The 23,524-nt window shown below is 44.2% G+C and overlaps 1 protein-coding gene across 1 annotated transcript; it reads right to left on the minus strand.

Moving 5' to 3' along the window:
* Nucleotides 1-382: 382 nt before the first annotated feature.
* Nucleotides 383-22,111, minus strand: LOC129859045 (vasoactive intestinal polypeptide receptor 2-like). The gene is made up of 13 exons (XM_055928379.1): nt 20,255-22,111; nt 13,327-13,429; nt 12,468-12,575; nt 12,292-12,386; nt 10,986-11,083; nt 10,458-10,596; nt 9,958-10,105; nt 9,349-9,409; nt 9,166-9,235; nt 6,655-6,746; nt 6,425-6,563; nt 1,731-1,772; nt 383-1,479 (listed from the first exon to the last, which is right to left on the minus strand). Exons 1-13 carry the CDS (start codon nt 20,306-20,308, stop codon nt 1,318-1,320), a joined length of 1,311 nt encoding a protein of 436 aa, XP_055784354.1. The 5' UTR covers nt 20,309-22,111; the 3' UTR covers nt 383-1,317.
* Nucleotides 22,112-23,524: the final 1,413 nt, after the last annotated feature.

A 23,524-nucleotide genomic window follows, 5' to 3' on the forward strand; every position in this document is an offset into this window, starting at 1 on the left:
TGGCAGAATACCTGACCACTGTGACTGACCCAAACTTAAGGAAAGCTTTGACTATATACAGACTCAATGAGCATAGCCTTGCTATTGAGAAAGGCCGCCGTAGGCAGACCTGGCTCTCAAGAGAAGACAGGCTATGTGCACACTGCCAGCAAAATGAGGTGGAAACTGAGCTGCACTTCCTAACCTCCTGCCAAATGTATGACAATATTAGAGACACATATTTCCTTTAGATTACACAGATCCACAAAGAATTCAAAAAAACGAATCCAATTTTGGTAAACTCCCATATCTACTGGTTGAAATACCACAGTGTGCCATCACTGCAGCAAGATTTGTGACCTGTTGCCACAAGAAAAGTGCAACCAGTTAAGAACAAACACCATTGCAAATACAACACAGATTTATTTATTTTCCCTTTGTACTTTCACTATTTGCACATCGTTTCAACACTGTATATATACATAATATGATATTTGACATTTGACATTTGACATGTCTTTATTCTTGTGTATTCTTATGTTTACTGTTCATTTGTATTGTTTATTTCACTTTTTTTTATTATCACCTTCACTTGATCTGGCAATGTTAACGTGTGTGTGTGTGTGTGTGTATATATAATACCTGGAATGCCAAGCCCATTCCAGTGGAAAACAGAAAGCTCAGTGCTCCAGGCTTCTGCCTCATAAACATAGGATATATGAAGTTCTTTATTAGCTTTCAGAACACATTACACACACACACACACACACACACACACACACACACACACACACACACACACACACACACACACACACACACACACACACACACACACACACACACACACACACACACACACACACATAGGCGCACACACACACACATAGGCACACAGACACACACACACACACACACACACACACACACACACACACACACACACACACACACACACACACACGCACACACACACACACATAGGCACACAGGCACACACACACACACACACACACACACACACACACACACACACACACACACACACACACACACACACACACACACACACACACACACACACACACTGTGGCAGTGTGGACAGCTCCTGAAGACCTCCACAGTGTGGAATCAAACATCCAGCCTCTCCCGGTTGTGGTAAAACATTGAGTGTCTGTCTTTTATGGGAGTGTTCCACTAGTTTTCAGCTGACCCTCAACTTGTGTTGGTTGATTTACCCCAGCTTCACTTCATGGTCAAAGAGAGAGTTAGTTCCACTTCCAGGTTATATTGTGTTAGATCCACTTCCTGGGCCACAGAGGTGGAACTACTTTCGGGTCACAGTGAAGTAGTCTCTGTCTGCAGGATGGACTGGGCTCTGGAGTTCCGCTGGAAGTGGGTGGAGTTACGGCTGATTGACGCGTTATATAGAAGGCAGTCCCGCCCGATGTAATGCTTTAATGACACACTCCTCCACTTCCTCTTCAGCTCCCCTTGGACCTTATCGCACGCACGCACGCACGCACGCACGCACGCACGCACGCACGCACGCACACACACACACACACACACACACACACACACACACACACACACACACACACACACACACACACACACACACACACACACACACACACACACACACACACATACACACACACACACACACACACACACACACACACACACATTCAGTTTCAGAGAGTATGGTTATCGAGAACATGAGGTGAAATGTAAGAGTAGCTCACCTCGGTGTTGAGGAAGCAGTAGAGAGTAGCTATCACCAGACCCTGGAGAACACATCATATGGCAACATCAACTCAGCTTCTAAAACACACTGTACAGTGTATTCACAAAGTATTCACACCCCTTGACTTTCTCCACCTTTTGTTGTATTACGGCCTGAATTCAAAATGTAGATGTTGTGCCACTGATATACACACAATACCCCATAATGTCAAAGTGGAATTATGTTTTTAGAAATGTTTACAAATGAAAAGCTGAAATGTCTTGAGTCAATAAAGTATTCAACCCTTTTGTTATGGCAAGCCTAAATGAGTTCAGGAGCAAAAATGTGCTTAAAAGTCACATAAAAAGTTGCAAGGACTCCCTCTGTGTGCAATAATAGTGTTTAACATGATTTCTAAATTACTACCCCATCTCTGTACCCCACACATACAATTATCTGTAAGGTACCTCAGCCGAGCAGTGAATTTAAAACACAGATTCAACGACAAAGATCAGGGAGGTTTTCCGAAGAAGGGCAGCTATTGAATATCCCTCTGAGCATGGTGAAGTTATTATTTACACTTTGGATGGTGTATCAATACACACAGTCACTGCTTTTTAACCATTTTCATGTAGACTTGATTGTGTGTTTTTGGATCATTGTCTTTCTGCATGACCCAACTGCACTTCAGCTTCAGCTCACAGATGGATGGCCTGACATTCTCCTGTAGAATTCTCTTATACAGAGCAGAATTCATGGTTCCTATTAAGGCAAGTCATCCAGGTCCTGAGGCAGCAAAGTATCCCCAAACCATCACACTACCTGAGCTTAAAAGGTACAAATCTGTTGTTCTAGCCCCTGTTCCAGGGGTTGGGTTAAATGCGGAAGACACATTTCAGTTGAATGCATTCAGTTGACCAATTGACTAGATATCCCACTTTCCCTTTATGCGGTATTGTGTGTAGATTAATGAGAGAAAAAACAATTTAATAAATGTTTGAATAAGGCTGTAGTGTAGCAAAATGTGGGGGGTCTGAATACTTTCTGAATGCACTGTATATATAAAAGTATGTGGACACCCCTTCAAATTAGTGGATTCCGGTATTTCAGCCACACCCGTTGCTGACAGGTGTATAAAATCGAGCACCCAGCCTTGCAATCTCCATAGACAAATATTAGCAGTATAATCGCCCTACTGAAGAGGTCAGTGACTTTCAACGTGTCACCGTCATAGGATGCCACCTTTCCAACAAGTCAGTTCATCAAATTACTGCCCTGTTAGAGCTGACCCGGTCAACTGTAAGTGCTGTATTGTGAAGTAGGAACGTCTAAGAGCAACAGCGGCTCAGCCGCAAAGTAGTAGACCACACAAGCTCACAGAACGGAACTGCTAGGTGCTGAAGCACGTAGCGCGGAAAAATGTCCTCGGATTCAACCTTCACCACTGAGTTCCAAACTACCTCTGGAAGCAATGTCAGCACAATAACTGTTCATCGGGAGCTTCATAAGATGGGTTTGCATGACCAAGCAGCCGCACACAAGCTTAACCTGTTTGGGCTGCAGGGGGCGTATTGAGTAGCCAGTTAAATCGTGCCCATTTCAAACGGCCTCGTACTCAATTCTTGCTCGTACAATATGCATATTATTGTTATTATTGGATAGAAAACACTCTCTAGTTTCTATAGCCGTTTGAATTATGTCTCTGAGTGAAACAGAACTCATTCTACAGCACTTTTCCTCCCAGTGAGTGAGTTTTCAGAAATCTTGGCCTCTGGTTCCAGATCAGTTTTAAAGCCCCTGTAAATCCTATGAGGATACAAACACTGCCCACGCCTTCCTCTAGATGTCAGTAAGTGGTGACAATTTGAATGGAGTCGATTGCGCAATCATGGCCTCTATAAATCACCAAATACCGGAAGTAGCGTTCTTTTGGACTCTGCGCTCAACGCAAGAAGGACATCGGACTGACCTTTTTCCAAGCCTTGGTTTAGCCAGTAATATAGCGCCGGTCATGTTTTTACTCGTAATAGGTGTTAAAAACATCATAAGGTAGTTAATTTAAACCGTTTCATAGCAATTTATATCCGTTTAGTGCGATTTTGAGGCATTTCTATGTGATACTCTTTGAAGCGCTGGGCACGTTTCGGGGTCCCGGTCGAACGTTAGTGGGCATTTCGACGGACAGAGGGCATCTTTCGACCAAAAGAAGATTAGACCCAAGAAAGGATACATTGCCCAAGATTCTGATGGAAGATCACCTCATAGTAAGAAACATTTAAGATGATAAATCGTTGTTCTGTCGAAAAATTTTAAACGCATATTCCGCCATTTTGTTTGGTATAGCTTCGCTTGGCGAACCCTGTATTGCACAGTAAGGATAATTTTAGAAATGTAATTCAGCGATTGCATTAAGAACTAATTTGTCTTTCGATAGCTGTCCAACTTATATTTTTTTAGTCAAGTTTATGAATAGATATCCATGAGACAAGATCACTGTGAAAGATGGCGACCGACATTTTCAGGCTAGTTTTGCTAGTATTGTCATTGTATAACCACGTTTTTTGTGGCTAAATATGCACATTTTCGAACAAACTCTATATGTATGTTGTAATATGATGTTACAGGAGTGTCATCGGAAGAATTCTGAGAAGGTTAGTGAAAAAATTAATATATTTTGGCGATGATAACTATATCGCTCTCTTTGGCTTGAATCAATGGTCGGGTAACGTTTGCATATGTGGTATGCTAATATAACGATTTATTGTGTTTTCGCTGTAAAACACTTAGAACATCTGAAATATTGTCTGAATTCACAAGATCTGTGTCTTTCCATTGCTATGTGCTGTGTATTTTTAAGAAATGTTTTATGATGAGTAAATTGGTAATACACGTTGCTCTGTGTATTTATTCTAGTCGAGTTGTGATGGTGGGTGCAATTGTAAACTATGATTTATACCTGAAATATGCACATTTTTCTAACAAAACCTATCCTATACAATAAATATGTTATCAGACTGTCATCTGATGAGGTTTTTTCTTGGTTAGTGGCTATCATATCTTAGTTTAGCCGAATTGGTGATAGCTACTGGTGGAGAGAAAAAATGGTGGACAAAGAAAAATGGTGTCTTTTGCTAACATGGTTAGCTAATAGATTTACATATTTTGTCTTCCCTGTAAAACATTTTAAAAATCTGAAATGGTGGCTTTATTCACAAGATCTGTATCTTTCATTTCGTGTCTTGGACTTGTGATTTAATGATATTTAGATGCTACTATTTAATTGTGACGCTATGCTAGCGATGCTAATCAGTGTGGGGGGGGGGTGGGGGATGTTGTCACAGGTGTACCGGCGTCGGGCTGCAGCCATAACAGGTTTTAAGATCACCATGCACACTGCCAAGCGTCGGTTGGAGTGGTGTAAAGCTCGCCACCATTGGACACTAGAGCAGTCCGGCGGACGAATATGGGTTTGGTGGATAGCAGGAGAACGCTACCTTCCCCAATGCATAGTGCCAACTGTAAAGTTTGGTAAATGAGGAATCATGGTCTGGGGTTGTTTTTCATGGTTCAAGCTAGGCCCCTTAGTTGAGAGAAATCCAGTGAGGGAAATCTTAATGCAACAGCATGTAACGACATTCTAAACAATTCTGTGCTTCCAACTTCGTAGCAACAGTTTGGGGAAGGCCCTTTCCTGTTTCAGCATGACAATGCCACCGTGCACAAAGCCAGGTCCATACAGAAATGGTTTGTCGAGATTGGTGTGGAAGAACTTGTCTGTCCTGCACAGAGCCCTGATCTCAACTCTATCGAACACCTTTGGGATGAATTGGAACGCCGACTGCGAGAGAGGCCTAATCGCCCAACATCAGTGCCCAGCCTTGCTAATGCTCTTGTAGCTGAATGAAAGCAAGTCCCTGCAGCAATGTTCCAACATCTAGTGGAAAGCCTTCCCAGGAGAGTGGAGGCTGTTATAGCAGCAAAAGGGTGACCAACTCCATGTTAATGCCCATGATTTTCGAATGAGATGTTCGACGAGCAGGTGTCCACATACTTTTGGTCATGTAGTGTATGTATATACCTGGAATGACCGCAGTCCCAGGTCAAACTAGATAGGGTTAGGGTTAGGGGGGATATAAGGTTAAAGATCAGGGGTTAAGGTAGTGGTATACCTGGAATGACCCCAGTCCCAGGTCAAACTAGATAGGGTTAGGGTTAGGGGGGATAAAAGGTTAAAGATCAGGGGTTAAGGTAGTGGTATACCTGGAATGACCCCAGTCCCAGGTCAAACTAGATAGGGTTAGGGTTAGGGGGGATAAAAGGTTAAAGATCAGGGGTTAAGGTAGTGGTATACCTGGAATGACCCCAGTCCCAGGTCAAACTAGATAGGGTTAGGGTTAGGGGGGGTAAAAGGTTAAAGATCAGGGGTTAAGGTAGTGGTATACCTGGAATGACCCCAGTCCCAGGTCAAACTAGATATGGTTAGGGTTAGGGGGGTAAAAGGTTAAGGATCAGGGGTTAAGGTAGTGGTATACCTGGAATGACCCCAGTCCCAGGTCAAACTAGATAGGGTTAGGGTTAGGGGGGGTAAAAGGTTAAAGATCAGGGGTTAAGGTAGTGGTATACCTGGAATGACCCCAGTCCCAGGTCAAACTAGATAGGGTTAGGGTTAGGGGGGTAAAAGGTTAAGGATCAGGGGTTAAGGTAGTGGTATACCTGGAATGACCCCAGTCCCAGGTCAAAGATAATCTTGTATTCTGCCATCCTGTCGCTCTCTGTCTCCACCAGGTAGACAAACACCATGTAGTTGACTCCAAATAGAGGAATCAGCAGCAGGGTGGACTTAGCCAGACACCTGCAACACACAGGTGTGTAAGAATAATCTAAACAAATGTGATTGGTTGTTGAGAGAATATCTGTATTATCATTGGTTGTTGGAGGGGTACCTGTACTGTGATTGGTTGTTCCCGCCCACGTCAGAGCAGAGTAGTTTCTGGACTAGGATACGGATGATACTGATGAACAGAACAAAGTTGATCTGATGAGACAAGAGACCTCCATAAGAATGAGTAGGACATGAGTAGTAGAGCAGTGGTGGTCATGAAATTTCATCAGCCAATGATTGTAAAGCAATAACTGTCGGTCTCATGGTAATTGACTGTAATTGACCGTGGCTGCAGGTAGCCTAGTGGTTAGAGTGTTGGACTAGTAACCGAAAGGTTGCAAGATCGAATCCCCAAGCTGACATGGTAGAAATCTATTGTTCTGCCCCTGAACAAGGCAGTTTACCCTCTGTTCCTAGGCCGTCATTAAAAAATAAGAATTTGTTCTCAACTGACTTGCCTAGTTAAAAAATGGTGAAAAACCTCACATTTAGCATCTCCTGGCTTCCACACACAAGCCACTGATGCTGACCTTAGAAACATTTGCATTTTAAAAAGTCTAATAAATCCATGCAATATAACCTACACCTTCACAATGAATCCATGGTTTATTTTAGAAGCATGATATGAATAAAAAGTAGTCTATTTCAGAAGAATAGCATACTCTGAGTTGTCCTGAAGTTAGGTCCTGATCTGGCTATGCCAAGAGGCTGTGGGCTACACTAGTTCATTTAGCAGACAAGATTTTCTTAGACTTCCTTGGCATTATTTTATAGTATGAAGAATACAAATGAACAAAGCTGAATAAAATATAAAGAATCTTTTCTCCAAACGATTTGAGGAGGTGTGCACATGCGGATATTCTGTTTTGGTCGGTTAACAAAAAAATTGGTACTCCTATATGCTTAATTTAGAGTTATTAATGTAACTTTCGTTGTTTTACAAACGGGCTATGTTTAGATTTTTTATACATTCTAAGGCTGCATGATGCGACTGCAATGATGATTTGAAAAAAGTGCCTTGAAAGGCATGAGCTCTGCTTTGTTTTTTTTTGCACAAGGCTGTACACACTACATCAGTCACTCATTCACAATTTGACAAACACTTGATAATGCCTAGAATTTCACAGCGGCATTCCCTTTGTGTGGCCGTAATGCACCCTAAAACAATCCATGCCTTTTGTGTCCAGTGGCCGTTATGCCCATCTCCCTGAGTGCTGTGCGCTCCATCACGTGATCGGGTCTTTCTCACAGGCTACAAGTGAAGACAGACACATCCGTAACTCAACTGCGTGTCCTTATCTATTTCCGAGGTGCATATTGAAGATACTGGAAGAACTATCCACATTTACTTTTCGTCAGCCAGCAAGATGAGTAGGCCTAACAAACAGCAAAAGTACTAGCCTATGTCAATCTACTATCCCCCATAGTACAAACGTCCACCTATTCTATTCTGTGCGAGAAATAAATATTCCTAACATAGTCTGGGACAGTTGTGGGATGCGATAGATCACAAATTAATACAACCACCAGCATCCCAAAAATGTTTTTACGCAACAGATCAGAAAGTTTAGCTTAAAATGTTGATAAACTATTAGGCTATTTCTTCACATTATAAGCGCAGCAATGCACACACAGCAGTAGGCTATGTCACCATTATCAAAAGTGACCGCATATGCAATTATGCATGTAATGCTTTTATTATTAAAACATATAGACCTATGGGCTAGGCTACATGAGGTATGATACTAACCTTATTAAAACATATAGGACTATGGGCTAGGCTACATGAGGTGTACAACTATGATTAGAAAAAGTCGCAAAAAAAGGCATTGTTTCTTACGCTGGGCATCATTCACAAGTGATCACCCATCAGACTATTCTTGATTTAATCTGGTCTTTACATATACTAAATAATATATGTGTTACATTTGTTTTAATTTAGAATGGACCATTATCATGCACCTGTATTGAAATATCAGCAGCGGGAAAAAATACAAAGCTTTTACGCTTTTACCCGTGGTTTATTTTCATGCCAGCCAGGTAGGCTATACTCCTGTTGTAAATATAAGCAATGTACTTAATATTAGGAACGTTGAGAAATAAATATAGTAGGCCTAGCCAATAGAAAGCTTTTTAGTAGAGGCCATCACTCTGTTTTCTGGCGCAAAAGCATAGCCTATAGAAATGTTGCGCAACATGAGCTCATGGACTCTCATGAAGTGTTTGATTAGATTTTCGATCACATTTGCATTGATGTCAGAGTGGTTAGAGGGACAATAGAGTGCTGAGTAACAGGCAGTTAGCAAGTTTGGTAGGTTACTAATGACCATCAGTAGCATCAGAGCTTGGAGAAGCCTAATTACCGTGACTAAACGGTCATGTGGAATTTGACTGCCTTCATGACTCGTGACCGCCGGTATGGCGGTAATACAGTCACCGCAACAGCTCTAGACATGAGACCCCATTTTGGCTCTAATGGAGACAGCAGCCCAACCCTGTTTCTGCTAGTTTGTTCAGTGACTCAAAGGGCTTGCTGATACTGGGATGCCATTACTGCTCTACTGATACTCACTATCACAGACGCCATTATGGGCCAGTTGATCACCCTCCTAGGGGTAGGAATGTCATTCCTCTCCCAGCAGCTACACACACCCCCACACACACACACACACACACATTGATTAGTCGCATGTTGATGAGCTAGTGAGATGGGGAGATGTTCAGTCGACTGTTGATGATGTCAGAGCAGACTCACTCGGTGTCTTCCAGATACATCCTACAGAAGATCCAGATCACCAGAAATACTGAGGGTAACCCTGAGAGAGACACAGCGAGAGAGACACAGCGAGAGAGAGAGAGAGAGAGAGAGAGAGAGAGAGAGAGAGAGAGAGAGAGAGAGAGAGAGAGGGAGGGAGGGAGGGAGGGAGGGAGGGAGGGAGGGAGGGAGGGAGGGAGGGAGGAAGGAAGGAAGGAAGGAAGGAAGGGAGGGAGGGAGGGAGGGAGGGAGGGAGGGAGGGAGGGAGGGAGGGAGGGAGAGAGAGAGAGAGAGGAAACCAGACTTCATTGAGACCCATAATTTAAACAGCCACTAAACAGCAGCCTATAAACGACACAGTCCATAATACTCAACCAATACCTGATAAACATAGGGAACATTAAGACAATGGACTACTTCTGTCAGGGGCTGAAGGATGTAGTAATAACAACGAGTCCAGGAAGTGACATTGGACAAACGGAGAGTAGTGAGAGAGAGAGAATATTACCACAGTGTTTATACTGTGAGCATACATTTATTATACTGGGAATAATACCCTCTGTGTCACCGCCATGGTTAAAGAGAGAGAGTGTGTGTGTGTCTTCTTACCCCAGCCGATTGTGAGGTAGACAGCGAGGTGTGTATATGAATAGGTTACCAGGAGCAGTGTCTGTAGGTAGAGCCCCTCCACCAGCAGCCAGAAGAAGTTAGCCATTATGAAATAGTTAAACATCACCAAACTGACCTTACAGCCCACCTAACGTACACACACACACACACACACACACACACACACACACACACACACACACACACACACACACACACACACACACACACACACACACAAACACGCACACGCACGTACATACACACCACACACACACACATGCACGCACAAATGCACACACAGACACACGCACGCACACATACACAAAAACAAAAACACAGGCACATACAGAGTGTGAGTTAAACAACATCAGACTAACTTCACAGCCCAACTACAAATAACACATTTTACTATACTGCGTTAACACTTGTACACATTTACAGTCCTTGGAGACAGAATTTGCATACATTTTACAATATAGATAGAGTGTGAGTCTCACCAGTGAGGGCTGTGTGCTACAGTCAGTGTTTTGGTTCTGGGAGAAGATGACAGAGTCTTTAACCAGCACAGCCACGGCTCGCAAGATGAACGACACAAACAGGTTCACATGGATGTAGTTCCTAGTGCAGTGGAGCCTCCTACACACACACACCAACACACACAAACGCACACACAAACGCACACACAAACACACACCAACACACACACACATGCACACAGTGTGAAAGGAGGTATGAGGTCAGGATAAGAGTGTTTATAAACAGTGTCAACTTGTGAATTATGGGAATTATAAACATCCAAAAGGTCCTTGATAACCCCATGTATTAAAAACACAGCACATCACACACACTGCCAAAACACTACCCCTGTGTGTGTGTGTGTGTGTGTGTGTGTGTGTGTGTGTGTGTGTGGGTGTGTGTGTGTGTGTGTGTGTGTGTGTGTGTGTGTGTGTGTGTGTGTGTGTGTGTGTGTGTGTGTGTGTGTGTGTGTGTGAGAGAGAGTGTATGTGTGTGTGAGTGTGTGTTACCTGATCAGACAGAGGGTGCATGTAGAGGTGATGAGAGCAATAATTGAGAGACTGTGGCCCAGAGTGTACAGAGTCTTCACCACTGAGTAGAACAGCAGCTGGTTGAGTGAAACACACACACACACACACACACACACACACACACACACACACACACACACACACACACACACACACACACACACACACACACACACACACACACACACACACACACACACACACACACACACACACACACACACACTGTCATGTACATACACACATATTGCAACACACCAGCTACTGCGGAACACACACACACTGGCACACATAGGCGTACATTCTGGATGCCCAGTAAAAAGCTTTGCTGTTGTCAAAATAGTCTGTGTCTCTTCAAGAGCTTATTTCACAACCAGTTTGGAATGCAACAGCTCCATGGTTGCAACTGCAATGCTTAGCTTCAACCCTGCATGAATTCCTCCTGCCCTCTCATAGATGTTATAATCACAAGAGGTTGGGGAATAACAGCAGCTAGTGTGTGTGTGTGAGTGTGTGTTTGTGTGTGTATCAGTCTGTCTACTCTTCATCATTCTCCTCCCCATCACCCTCTCATTCTTATAAACAACATTCCCCTAGTCTGAGACACCATCAGACTCAGACTCAGACACACGCGAGCGAGCGAGCGCGCACACACATACACACACACACACACGCACACACACACCCAATAATAAACTGTTCTAACCCTAACTATGTGCTTTGTATTTTATCCCAAAAAGTGAGCACTAACTTTAAACTTTCACATCTGACCCCTGACCTTGACCCCGGAACCTCCTCTGGGAGAGAGACAGTCCAGACTCTTCTCTACAGAGATGGAAGGAATGGAACCCTTTAATTCATTCCTCGTCCAGACAGAATCCTCTCCTCTGACTGTGGAATCTCAATGGAACACGCGAGAGGGTCTGGACTCACTCAACCATAGAGGCTGTCATACCACAGAGACACACCACCTGGACAGGCCATGTATGCCCTATGACTCTCTACTCTGGCACACCAGACACACAATCAGAGGTAGGGGATGAGAAACATGAAATGTTTGGTGGGTTCGAAAGTAATTTTCCTTGGCTCCTTAACCCAATAATCCACCAATACCAAGCAGACAAAGGAGAGGATTCCATCTGAGGCACAACTGACTGAATAACCTGTCCCAGCTCAGTGCAGTGTCTGACTCTGTAGTGATTTAGTGGAGTCCGTTCTGGTTTAACGGTCACAGTTCCTACACCATAATGGGTTACTAACTTTGGAGTTGCTGTGGCAGACCTACCTTGTTAGGTTTGTTGTCGCTGGACCAGCAGACAGTGCTGATGCTGGGGTAGATGTCAGACCAGCCAGCCTCAGTACAGTTCCTACTAAAGGTACCTGACAGAGAGGATAAACAGCAATATAAGGAGGCTGTACAGTACGGTCAATGGAAGGATGGAAGGATGGATGTGTGTTTACCATGTCGTCCGAAGAGGTGTGTGAGAGCAGGGGGGCAGGAGAGAGTCACCTCTTCCCCTACTGCTGCTGGGGCCCAACATGAGATGTTGTCCCATAGACCACCACAGCCTACACACGTACACGCACACACGCACGCACACACGCACGCACGCACGCACGCACGCACACACACAAACACACAAACACACACACACACACACACAGTGAACACACACCCACAAACATGCATGTCACAACCGGGAGAGGCTGGATGTTTGATTCCACACTGTGGAGGTCTTCAGGAGCTGTCCACACTGCCACAGTGTGTGTGTGTGTGTGTGTGTGTGTGTGTGTGTGTGTGTGTGTGTGTGTGTGTGTGTGTGTGTGTGTGTGTGTGTGTGTGTGTGTGTGTGTGTGTGTGTGTGTGTGTGTGTGTGTGCGCGTGCGTGCGTGCGTGCGTGCGTGTATGTATGTGTTTGTATGTATGTGTGTATAGATGTGTGTGTGTGTACATGTGTGTGTGTGTGTGTGTGCGTGTAAATGTGTATGATAAATTCTGTTTGACATTAAGGGAATGTTATCCTAACTTTAAAACATAGTTGTTCCCCTAAATAACAGAAAACTCGACACTCAAACATTAAGGGAACATTACGGGTAACATTACAAAAACGTTCTTTCTCCCTAGAATTGTTAGCTGGGTATTTTGTTGGCTCTACAGTCAGAAGAATCAGGTGAATCCTGTCTGTGTGTTGCTGAGCATCTATAGGAAATGGGTCAGGTTTCCGTGTGTGTGTGTGTGTGTGTGTGTGGATGGGTGTGTGTGTGTGTATGTGTGTGTACTTGTGTGTGTACTTGTGTGCGTGCAAGCATGCATGTCTACCGGGAGGCTCTAGTGATTGTTTCTCCAGCTGATTGTGACATTCTAGTTCCGCCCTCTGCAGCTCCCAGATGAAGTGACATGTGGGATTTCTCCCGGTGACTTCCTGGACAGAGAGGAAGTAGAAAAACAGTCAGTGTCTCAACGGTCTTTACTGCCTCCTCTCCTCGTCTCCTCATCTCCTCGTCTCCTCATCTCCTCTCCTCATCCCCTCTCCATATTGTCTGTACCATTAGGAATATTGGAACAGAGGAGAAACACTGTGAGAGATGGAGAGAGACAGGAGGGTGGAAAGAGAGAGGGGCGGTGTAGGGAGGTGGAAATATACAAAGAAAGAGGGAGACAGAGAGAGATTCTTTCATTCCGTTAGACATAGCTCACTATGTGTAGAGCAGGTATTCCCAAACTGGGGTACGCGCGATGCCGTCGGGGGTATGCCAAATAAAAATGTGATTCACTTAAAAAACAAAAGAATAAGAATAAGAATAAATAAAAAAATCTTCACATTTTCAAACAGTACATTTATATTTTTCAACGGGGCTATACATTTGGGTGAGGTTTTTTTCTCACATGAGTATCCTCGTTTCACTGGAAAATAAAATGAAATCATCTAGTGTTCAGCGAAATAACAACACAATGTCAAATACAGGTAGCCTAGTAAACTAATTAACATCCAATCACATTAAACGCTACTCTCTTGCGGGAAACCTTCGCTCTTGCGCAGACATTTAGAAACAAAACATGCCAATTTGAAAAATAAGCCACTGGAGTTTTTGAGCGAGAAAAAATATGACTTTCGAGTAGTAAGACATGTATAAAAGCAACAGATACCATTAATGAGAAGGGGCTAGAAGCGTCTTATATGGTGAGCTACCGGATGGCTAGGACAGACAAGCCCCATACTATTGTGGTGGACTTAATTATTCCTGCTGCCGTGGATATGGCTGGGACAATGCTGGGGAAAAGGCCAAAAAAACTACACAGACAATGACTTCATCAAACAACACTGTTTCAGGACGCATCAGTGACATGGCAGGAGATGTTTTGAAACAATTGCTGCTTCGCATAAAAGCCAGTGATTAATATGCGTTACAGCTGGATGAGTTAAGAGACGTGGGGGACCTGGCACAGCTCCTGGTATATGTCCGTTACGTTTATAGGGGGTCAATTAAGGAAGACATCCTCTTCTGGAAAACAGGACAACATGAGAGGATATTTTTAAAGTAGTGGACAGCAGGGCCTCCCGGGTGGCGCAGTGGTCTAAGGCACTGCATCACAGTGCTAGCTGTGCCACCAGAGATTCTGGGTTCGAGCCCAGGCTCTGTCGCAGCTTGCCACGACCGGGAGGTCCATGGGGCGACGCACAATTGGCCCAGCGTTGTCCGGGTTAGGGAGGGTTTGGCCGGCAGGGATATCCTTGTCTCATCGTGCACTAGCGACTCCTGTGGCGGGCCGGGCACAGTGCATGCTGGCCAGGGGAGCTAGGTGTACGGTGTTTCCTCCGACACATTGGTGCTTCCGGGTTAGAGGCGCGCTGTGTCAAGAAGCAGTGCGGTTAGGTTGTGTATCGGAGGACGCATGGCTCTCGACCTTCGCATCTCCCGAGTCCGTACGGGAGTTGCAGCGATGAGACAAGACTGTAACTACTACAAATTGGATACCACGAAATTGGGGAGAAAAAAGGGGTGAAAAGAAAAAGTACAGGACAGCTTTGTGACATCAAATGGACTTTGGTGGTCAAGATGTGTTGGTATCTGTACTAGGGGTGTAAAAGCCATGACGTGGAGTGGTAACGCGCGTGCAAGCAGTTGCTCCTGATGCCACTTGGGTACACTGCAGCATCCACCGAGAGGCTCTTGCTGCCAGCTTGAAAGACGTTTTGGACACTACAGTGAAAATGGTTGACTGCCCCTGAACTCTCGTGTATTTTCTGCATTATGCAATGATATGGGCAGCGACCATGTAACGCCCTGGTTATCAAGGGGCAAAATATTGACACGTTTTTTTTAATTGAGAGACAAGCTTAAATTTATTGACCAAAATGTTCACTTGTCTGACCGCTTGCATGATGACGAGTTTCTCACACGACTGGCCTATCTGGGTGATGTTTTTTCTCACCTGAATGACCTGAATCTAGGATTACAGAAACTCTCCGCAACAATATTCAATGTGCGGGACAAAATTGAGGCTATGATTAAGAAGTTTGAGCTCTTTTCTGTCTGCATTAACAAGGACAACACACAGGTCTTTCCATCATTGTATGATTTTTTTGTGTGCAAATGAACTCAAGCTTACGGACAATGTCAAATGTGATATAGCGAAGCACCTGAGTGAGTTGGGGTCGCATTACGCATGTACTTTCCTGAAACGGACAACTCAAACAACTGGATGGACTATCCCTTTTAATGCCCTGCCTCCAGTCCACTTACCGATATCTGAACAAGAGAGCCTCATCAAAATTGCAACAAGTGGTTCTGTGAAAATGTAATTTAATCAGAAGCCACTGCCAGATTTCTGGATAGGGCTGCGCTCAGAGTATCCTGCCTTGGCAAATCGTGCTGTTTAGACACTGATGCCCTTTGTGACCACGTACCTATATGAGAGTGGATTCTTGGCCCTCACTAGCATAACTAAATACAGACTGTGTGTGGAAAATGATTTAAGACTGAGACTCTCTCCAATACAACCCAACACTGCAGAGTTATGTGCATCCTTTCAAGCACACCCTTCTCATTAACCTGTGGTGAGTTATTCACTATTTTTGATAAACTAAATATTGTATATGTAAGATGGCTAAATAAAGAGCAAAATTATTGATTATTATTATATTATTATTTGTGCCCTTGTCCTATAAGAGCTCTTTGTCACTGCCCGCGAGCCAGGTTGTGACAAAAACGAACACGTATTCTTATGTTTAAGAAATGCATTGTATAGTGTTTGTTTGGCAGGCTTACGGGCTTGCGCTGTCCGTGGTGCTAGAGGGTGTACGCAGCTGGAGGTTGAATGTTTGAAGGGGTATGGAACTATAAAAAGTTTGGGAACTACTGGTGTAGAGGGTTAAAGCCATCGGGTACTAATCATGATTCCCCCACCCCCCCCCCACCCCCCTTCACACAAACACTACGTATGTCTTCTGACTTGCAGGCTTTAGGATATTTACTCACAGATAAGCAGAAACTGTGTGTGGTGTTTATATGCTTGTATTGTGTGTGTGCGCGGGTGCGCGTGTATGTCATGCGTGTGTGTGTGAGTGAAGTTCAGCTGGGTGGTCTGTTTTGTTTCTATTGTGAAATAGCAGCTTCGCTTGGCCACAGTTCAGGACTATCACTGTGTTTACACTCTCCAACTCCATCCCCGCATCGTCCGCATCCTCTGAGGAGCTGTGTTCCTTTTGGAGCTAAGCTACCTGTCACCAGAACACAAACAACCAATAACACATCACCTCATGACCGTCTCAACCAATCACACAGTTCCCTGTACCCGTCTCAATCAATCACACGTGACCTCCCCACTGCCTATCAAACCTGGAGACACGTAACACCCTATAATATGACACGTCTTTATGATATATATTTATATCCAGTTCTCAATGTCCTGATGCTGTGTGTGTGTGTTAGAGAGAGAGAGATCCAGTGGTACCAGGTCTCTCTGGTGCTCCTCCTGGGTCCTTTTATAGAGGAAGGAGAGGAAGGAAGGAAGTAAACTAACTCTGCAAAAATTGTTTAAAAAAGAAAAAAAAGAATAACAGAAAGAAAAAAAGAAAAAGGAGGAAAAAAGTAACACACACACACACACAAACACACACACACACACACACACACACACACACACACACACACACACACACACACACACACACACACACACACACACACACACACACACACACACACACACACACACACACACACACACACACACACACACACACACACACACACACACACACACACACACACACACACACCTGACCCATTTCCCATAGATGCTCAGCATCACACAGACAGGATTCACCTGATTCTTCTGACTGTAGAGCCAACATACCCAGCTAACAATTCTAGGGAGAAAGAACGTTTTTGTAATTTTACCCATAGTGTTCCCTTAATGTTTGAGTGTTCAGTTTTCCGTTATTTCGGGTAATTTTTTGATTTGATTTATTTAACCTTTATTTAATTAGGCAAGTCAGTTAAGAACAAATTCTTATTTACAATGACGGCCTACCCCGGCCAAACCATAACCCGGACGACGCTGGGGCAATTATGCGCCGCCCTATGTTTAACTTTGTAAAACAATATTTGGAAGTTGATTAAATATTTTGGTAGCCTACAGCACAGTCTTTTCAGCAGGAGCCATTTGCTTTCCAACCTGTGTTTTCCCTCAATTGTATTTGAAATATTGCCAAAGGCCTGTTTAGTCTGCATGCTGTTTTTTCACTGACAGATTTGCCGTGTGTTCCCGATTGTAGGCTATTCCTTGTTATTGGGCTACAATCCACAGCTAGGCTATTTAAAAAATAAGCCAATGATCCTCTGTGTCTAAATTCTAGGCCTTCTCATGATGTAGTAGTCTATTCTGAATTATTTAATTTATTTCTGAACAGACACCAGTAATTATATAACTTTGGCAAATGCATTTCAATGTATCAGGGTTGCTGCAGTTCCTCCAGAACCCTTCAAACAGCTATGACTCTATAAGGAAATAAATGATGAAGTGCACCTCTGGAAAGATGAGAGTTGCTGGCTCATGTCTATCAGAGCAGAGGGAGAAAGATCATAGAAAGTGAATCTCATTCTGTTCTGTCAGGATCCAGCTCAAATTAAGCACTGCATATACCATGTAGAACAAACGTGTCTCTGATAAGGAATCGCATCTGCTCCCTTCATTGGATTTCTATCTGGAACATTCCTCATTTGTTGCTTCTGATAGAAACATGGCCCAGGTGGTAGTGTTGTTTCTAATAGAAACATGGCCCAGGTGGTAGCGTTGCTTCTGATAGAAACATGGCCCAGGTGGTAGCGTTGCTTCTGATAGAAACATGGCCCAGGTGGTAGCGTTGCTTCTGATAGAAACATGGCCCAGGTGGTAGCGTTGCTTCTGATAGAAACATGGCCCAGGTGGTAGCGTTGCTTCTGATAGAAACATGGCCCAGGTGGTAGCGTTGCTTCTGATAGAAACATGGCCCAGGTGGAAGCGTTGTTTCTAATAGAAACATGGCCCAGGTGGTAGCGTTGCTTCTGATAGAAACATGGCCCAGGTGGTAGCGTTGCTTCTGATAGAAACATGGCCCAGGTGGTAGCGTTGTTTCTAATAGAAACATGGCCCAGGTGGTAGCGTTGCTTCTGATAGAAACATGGCCCAGGTGGTAGCGTTGCTTCTGATAGAAACATGGCCCAGGTGGTAGCGTTGCTTCTGATAGAAACATGGCCCAGGTGGTAGCGTTGCTTCTGATAGAAACATGGCCCAGGTGGTAGCGTTGCTTCTGATAGAAACATGGCCCAGGTGGAAGCGTTGCTTCTGATAGAAACATGGCCCAGGTGGTAGCGTTGCTTCTGATAGAAACATGGCCCAGGTGGTAGCGTAGCTTCTGATATAAACATGGCCCAGGTGGTAGCGTTGCTTCTGATAGAAACATGGCCCAGGTGGTAGCGTAGCTTCTGATAGAAACATGGCCCAGGTGGTAGCGTAGCTTCTGATAGAAACATGGCCCAGGTGGTAGCGTAGCTTCTGATAGAAACATACCCAGAACATGGTTACCATATACTGTATATTTACAGTAGCATGTCAATACTTTCTCAAATTTGCCATTTAAACAATGATGATGCCAGTTATAACAAATCAATACACAACACGTTTTAATGTGGAAAAAATACTAATTGTAACAGAAGCACTTGGGACCAGTAACGGAGTAATATAACGAGTTACTGTCTTCAAATATAGTAATATTATTACATTTAGCTGTATATTACTTTAAGAAGCATATCTCTACCAGTGTGTTTAAAGCTTTGTCTCATGCTAATGGAATTCATGCAGTAGGTTAACTCGCTTCCAATAGGCTACTGTAAAGTTGAAAATCAAAGAAAGATGGCCTCCTTGTTGTTACCACGCTTAACCTTTCCAAGCGGAAATGCTCCCATTATTTTGAGTTAATTGAGGAGAAAGAGAACAACATTTTAGTCAAATGCAAACACCAGAAATGGTTCCAGAAATGCATGAAAGAGGAGAAATATTTAGACATTATGGTAATAAAGATAGATAAATAATATTTCCATGTTCTGTGTATGTTTCGTGGAATATTGATGGAATATTTTCCTAACCCACAGAAAACTAGACACATGAATGTTCTTGCAGCGTTCTCATTTAACATGTCTAGAACATTCCTATCTTATGTTCTTAGAAACATGGCAACTACGTTCTATGTATGTTTGGTGGGACGTTGATGGAATATTCTCCTAAACCACAGAAAACTGGACACATGAAATGTGTCTAGAACATTCATTTCTTAAGTTCTGAGAACATGCTAACCACGTTCTGGGTAAGTTATATTTGACATTAAGGGAATGGTCTCTTGGAAACATTCCTTGCACATCGCTGGAACATTCCTATGACCTAATGAGACTCTTAAGGGAACATTCTCTAAAGTTGTGGGAACGTTTGTTGTTAGCTGGGTATCAACTATTCTAAGAGACCAGTCTTGATTAGAAATATGAATCATATTTGGGGTTAGTTGAGAAAGATCGATAAACCACAGTTTGTCTACATCTGGTCTCATACTTACACATACAATTCTGAATGAGTCTCCAGCTCTCTAGGAATAGGAAGGTCTGTCTCATACAGCCGTGCACCCACACACACTTATAAACATGCATGATTTCTGAAAGTCCATTAGTAGCCTATAGATGACAAATGTTGCCGGGTCAATTAGTCTACTCACCGTAAGTAAAAGGCAGAGCGTGAGGAGCAGCAGACTGACCCGTGAACGCTCCATGGTAGCAGGCAGCACAGAGCTGGTAGTAGGCTACTCCGATGTGCACCGTGGGGGTCTTGTCTCACCCAGCGGAACTCATGTGGTCACTCTTACGGCGTAGCACGAGGGCAGAGCCCAGGGAATATTTCACCCTGAAAAACTCACATCCATAATGTTTATAAATCTGTTGGTGTTGGCGAAGAAAATAACAACAGTTTGTAAATGCAAAAATAAAGCATCCAAACAGCTGTTGGTAGGCTACAGGTATAGAGAGAAAGAAGGAAAAAGAGAAAAACAGGGAGACTAAGAAAAATAAAGAGATGACTGGAAAGGTGGAGAGGCAGTTGGGGCCAAAGAAGCTGTGAGGGCGGTTTGTAACAACAGATCTCTCCTCCCTATGAACTTATGGCACTGGGTGCGGCTCCCATCACCTCTGTCCATCAGCCTCGATCCACACCTTTCTGCTAAATTAAATACAATTAGAGTTGGATAAATGTAGATAAACTAAGATTTTTTTCACCAGGATTTACACAGGATTTACTACCTTCTACATCAAAATCTTCAATCTAAATTCAAATTACATTCCTAAAACCTTGATTTTGGACTAATTTCCTGAATGGATTACTACCAAGGATTATCAAGAAAAAACTTTAACAAACCAAAACCTGCAGAAGAAACACAGCGGAACCAGGAAATACCATCCATCACAAGACTGAGTGAGTAATATTCAGTAATCTCTAGGTCATTTTCTTATATAAAGCTAAGTAAATAGGCTACTAAGTTACCAAGCTGTTAGGACCGAACTGACCTGGCTGCAACTTCAATTAGCACTGAAGTGTGAAGTGAGATGTGTGAAAACTCTGGCAGGAGAGTTTCACAGCCTCCCGCACCTAAATGCAGAGGCCTTCTAAGTCCATGGCATATCCCTGTGCAGATGTCATCACAGTACAGTACACCTTCAATATAAATAATATCAGTGTACAGAATATGTACAAAAACAAGCTCCTCAAGGACAATCCAGAGACCCTATTTGCTGACTGCTACAAAGAGGGGAACGTAAGCAACTTAATTTTCCACACAGACCATCCCCTGGCATGGCACAGTGCTATATTAACACAGACCATCCCCTGGCATGGCACAGTGCTATATTAACACAGACCATCCCCTGGCATGGCACAGTGTTATATTAACACAGACCATCCCCTGGCATGGCACAGTGCTATAAGAGCACACTACCCCAATGTCAAGAGAGAGGGTATTGTCCCAGGGTGGAAACTCAATACTAGACATTGAGGAAATTGAAACAACCTCTGTCAACGTATACGCGTCTGGAACAGTAATGGTGCAGGGCCTCCTCATGCAGTTCCAGCAGGACTTTTACGGGATTAAAGAGAGAGCACAGCAGGAAAAGATCTCTCTCTCTGTGATTACTCCCCCATCCTGAGTGTGTCTGATCACACCTCATCCTCGAACTGCCCTGCAAATTCACAGAGCTGGTGAGAGATATGGTGGAGCTCAGAGACCTAGTCCACACACTCCAGACAGAACCGACCCACAAAACAGAGCAGAACAGCAGGCTGCACTCCGGACTGAGGTGAGAGAACTTAAAGAGGAGCGAGAGAAACACATGGCCCAGCTAAATGTAGTGAAGGAGAAGGGAGAAAAACACATGGCCCAGCTAAATGTAGTGAAGGAGAAGGGAGAAAAACACATGGCCCAGCTAACAGCAGTGAAGGAGGAGAGACAGAAACACATGGCACAGCTAACAGCAGAGGGAGGAGGAAGAGAAACACATGGCACAGCTAACAGCAGAGGGAGGAGGAAGAGAAACACATGGCACAGCTAACAGCAGAGGGAGGAGGAAGAGAAACACATGGTACAGCTAACAGCAGTGAAGGAGAAGGGAGAGAAACACATGGCACAGCTAACAGCAGTGAAGGAGAAGGGAGAGAAACACATGGTACAGCTAACAGCAGTGAAGGAGGAGGAAGAGAAACACATGGCCCAGCTAACAGCAGTGAAGAAGGAAGGAGAGAAACACATGGCACAGCTAACAGCAGTGAAGGAGAAGGGAGAGAAACACATGGCACAGCTAACAGCAGTGAAGGAGGAAGGAGAGAAACACATGGCACAGTTAACAGCAGTGAAGAGGAGAGACAGAAACACATGGCACAGCTAACAGCAGAGGGAGGAGGAAGAGAAACACATGGTACAGCTAACAGCAGTGAAGGAGGAAGGAGAGAAACACATGGCACAGCTAACAGCAGAGGGAGGAGGAAGAGAAACACATGGTACAGCTAACAGCAGTGAAGGAGAAAGGAGAGAAACACATGGTACAGCTAACAGCAGTGAAGGAGGAAGGAGAGAAACACATGGTACAGCTAACAGCAGTGAAGGAGGAGAGACAGAAACACATGGCACAGCTAACAGCAGAGGGAGGAGGAAGAGAAACACATGGCCCAGCTAACAGCAGTGAAGAGGAGAGACAGAAACACATGGCACAGCTAACAGCAGAGGGAGGAGGAAGAGAAACACATGGCACAGCTAACAGCAGAGGGAGGAGGAAGAGAAACACATGGCACAGCTAACAGCAGAGGGCGGAGGAAGAGAAACACATGGCACAGCTAACAGCAGAGGGCGGAGGAAGAGAAACACATGGTACAGCTAACAGCAGAGGGTGGAGGAAGAGAAACACATGGCACAGTTAACAGCAGAGGGAGGAGGAAGAGAAACACATGGCACAGTTAACAGCAGTGAAGAAGGAAGGAGAGAAACACATGGCACAGCTAACAGCATTGAAGGAGGAAGGAGAGAAACACATGGCACAGCTAACAGCAGAGGGAGGAGGAAGAGAAACACATGGCACAGTTAACAGCAGTGAAGAAGGAAGGAGAGAAACACATGGCACAGCTAACAGCATTGAAGGAGGAAGGAGAGAAACACATGGCACAGCTAACAGCAGAGGGAGGAGGAAGAGAAACACATGGCACAGCTAACAGCAGAGGGAGGAGGAAGAGAAACACATGGCACAGCTAACAGCAGAGGGAGGAGGAAGAGAAACACATGGCACAGCTAACAGCAGAGGGTGGAGGAAGAGAAACACATGGCACAGCTAACAGCAGAGGGAGGAGGAAGAGAAACACATGGCACAGCTAACAGCAGAGGGAGGAGGAAGAGAAACACATGGCACAGCTAACAGCAGAGGGAGGAGGAAGAGAAACACATGGCACAGCTAAC

The sequence above is a fragment of the Salvelinus fontinalis genome, chromosome 7 (assembly GCF_029448725.1).
Source record: "Salvelinus fontinalis isolate EN_2023a chromosome 7, ASM2944872v1, whole genome shotgun sequence".
NCBI classification, from domain to species: domain Eukaryota; kingdom Metazoa; phylum Chordata; class Actinopteri; order Salmoniformes; family Salmonidae; genus Salvelinus; species Salvelinus fontinalis.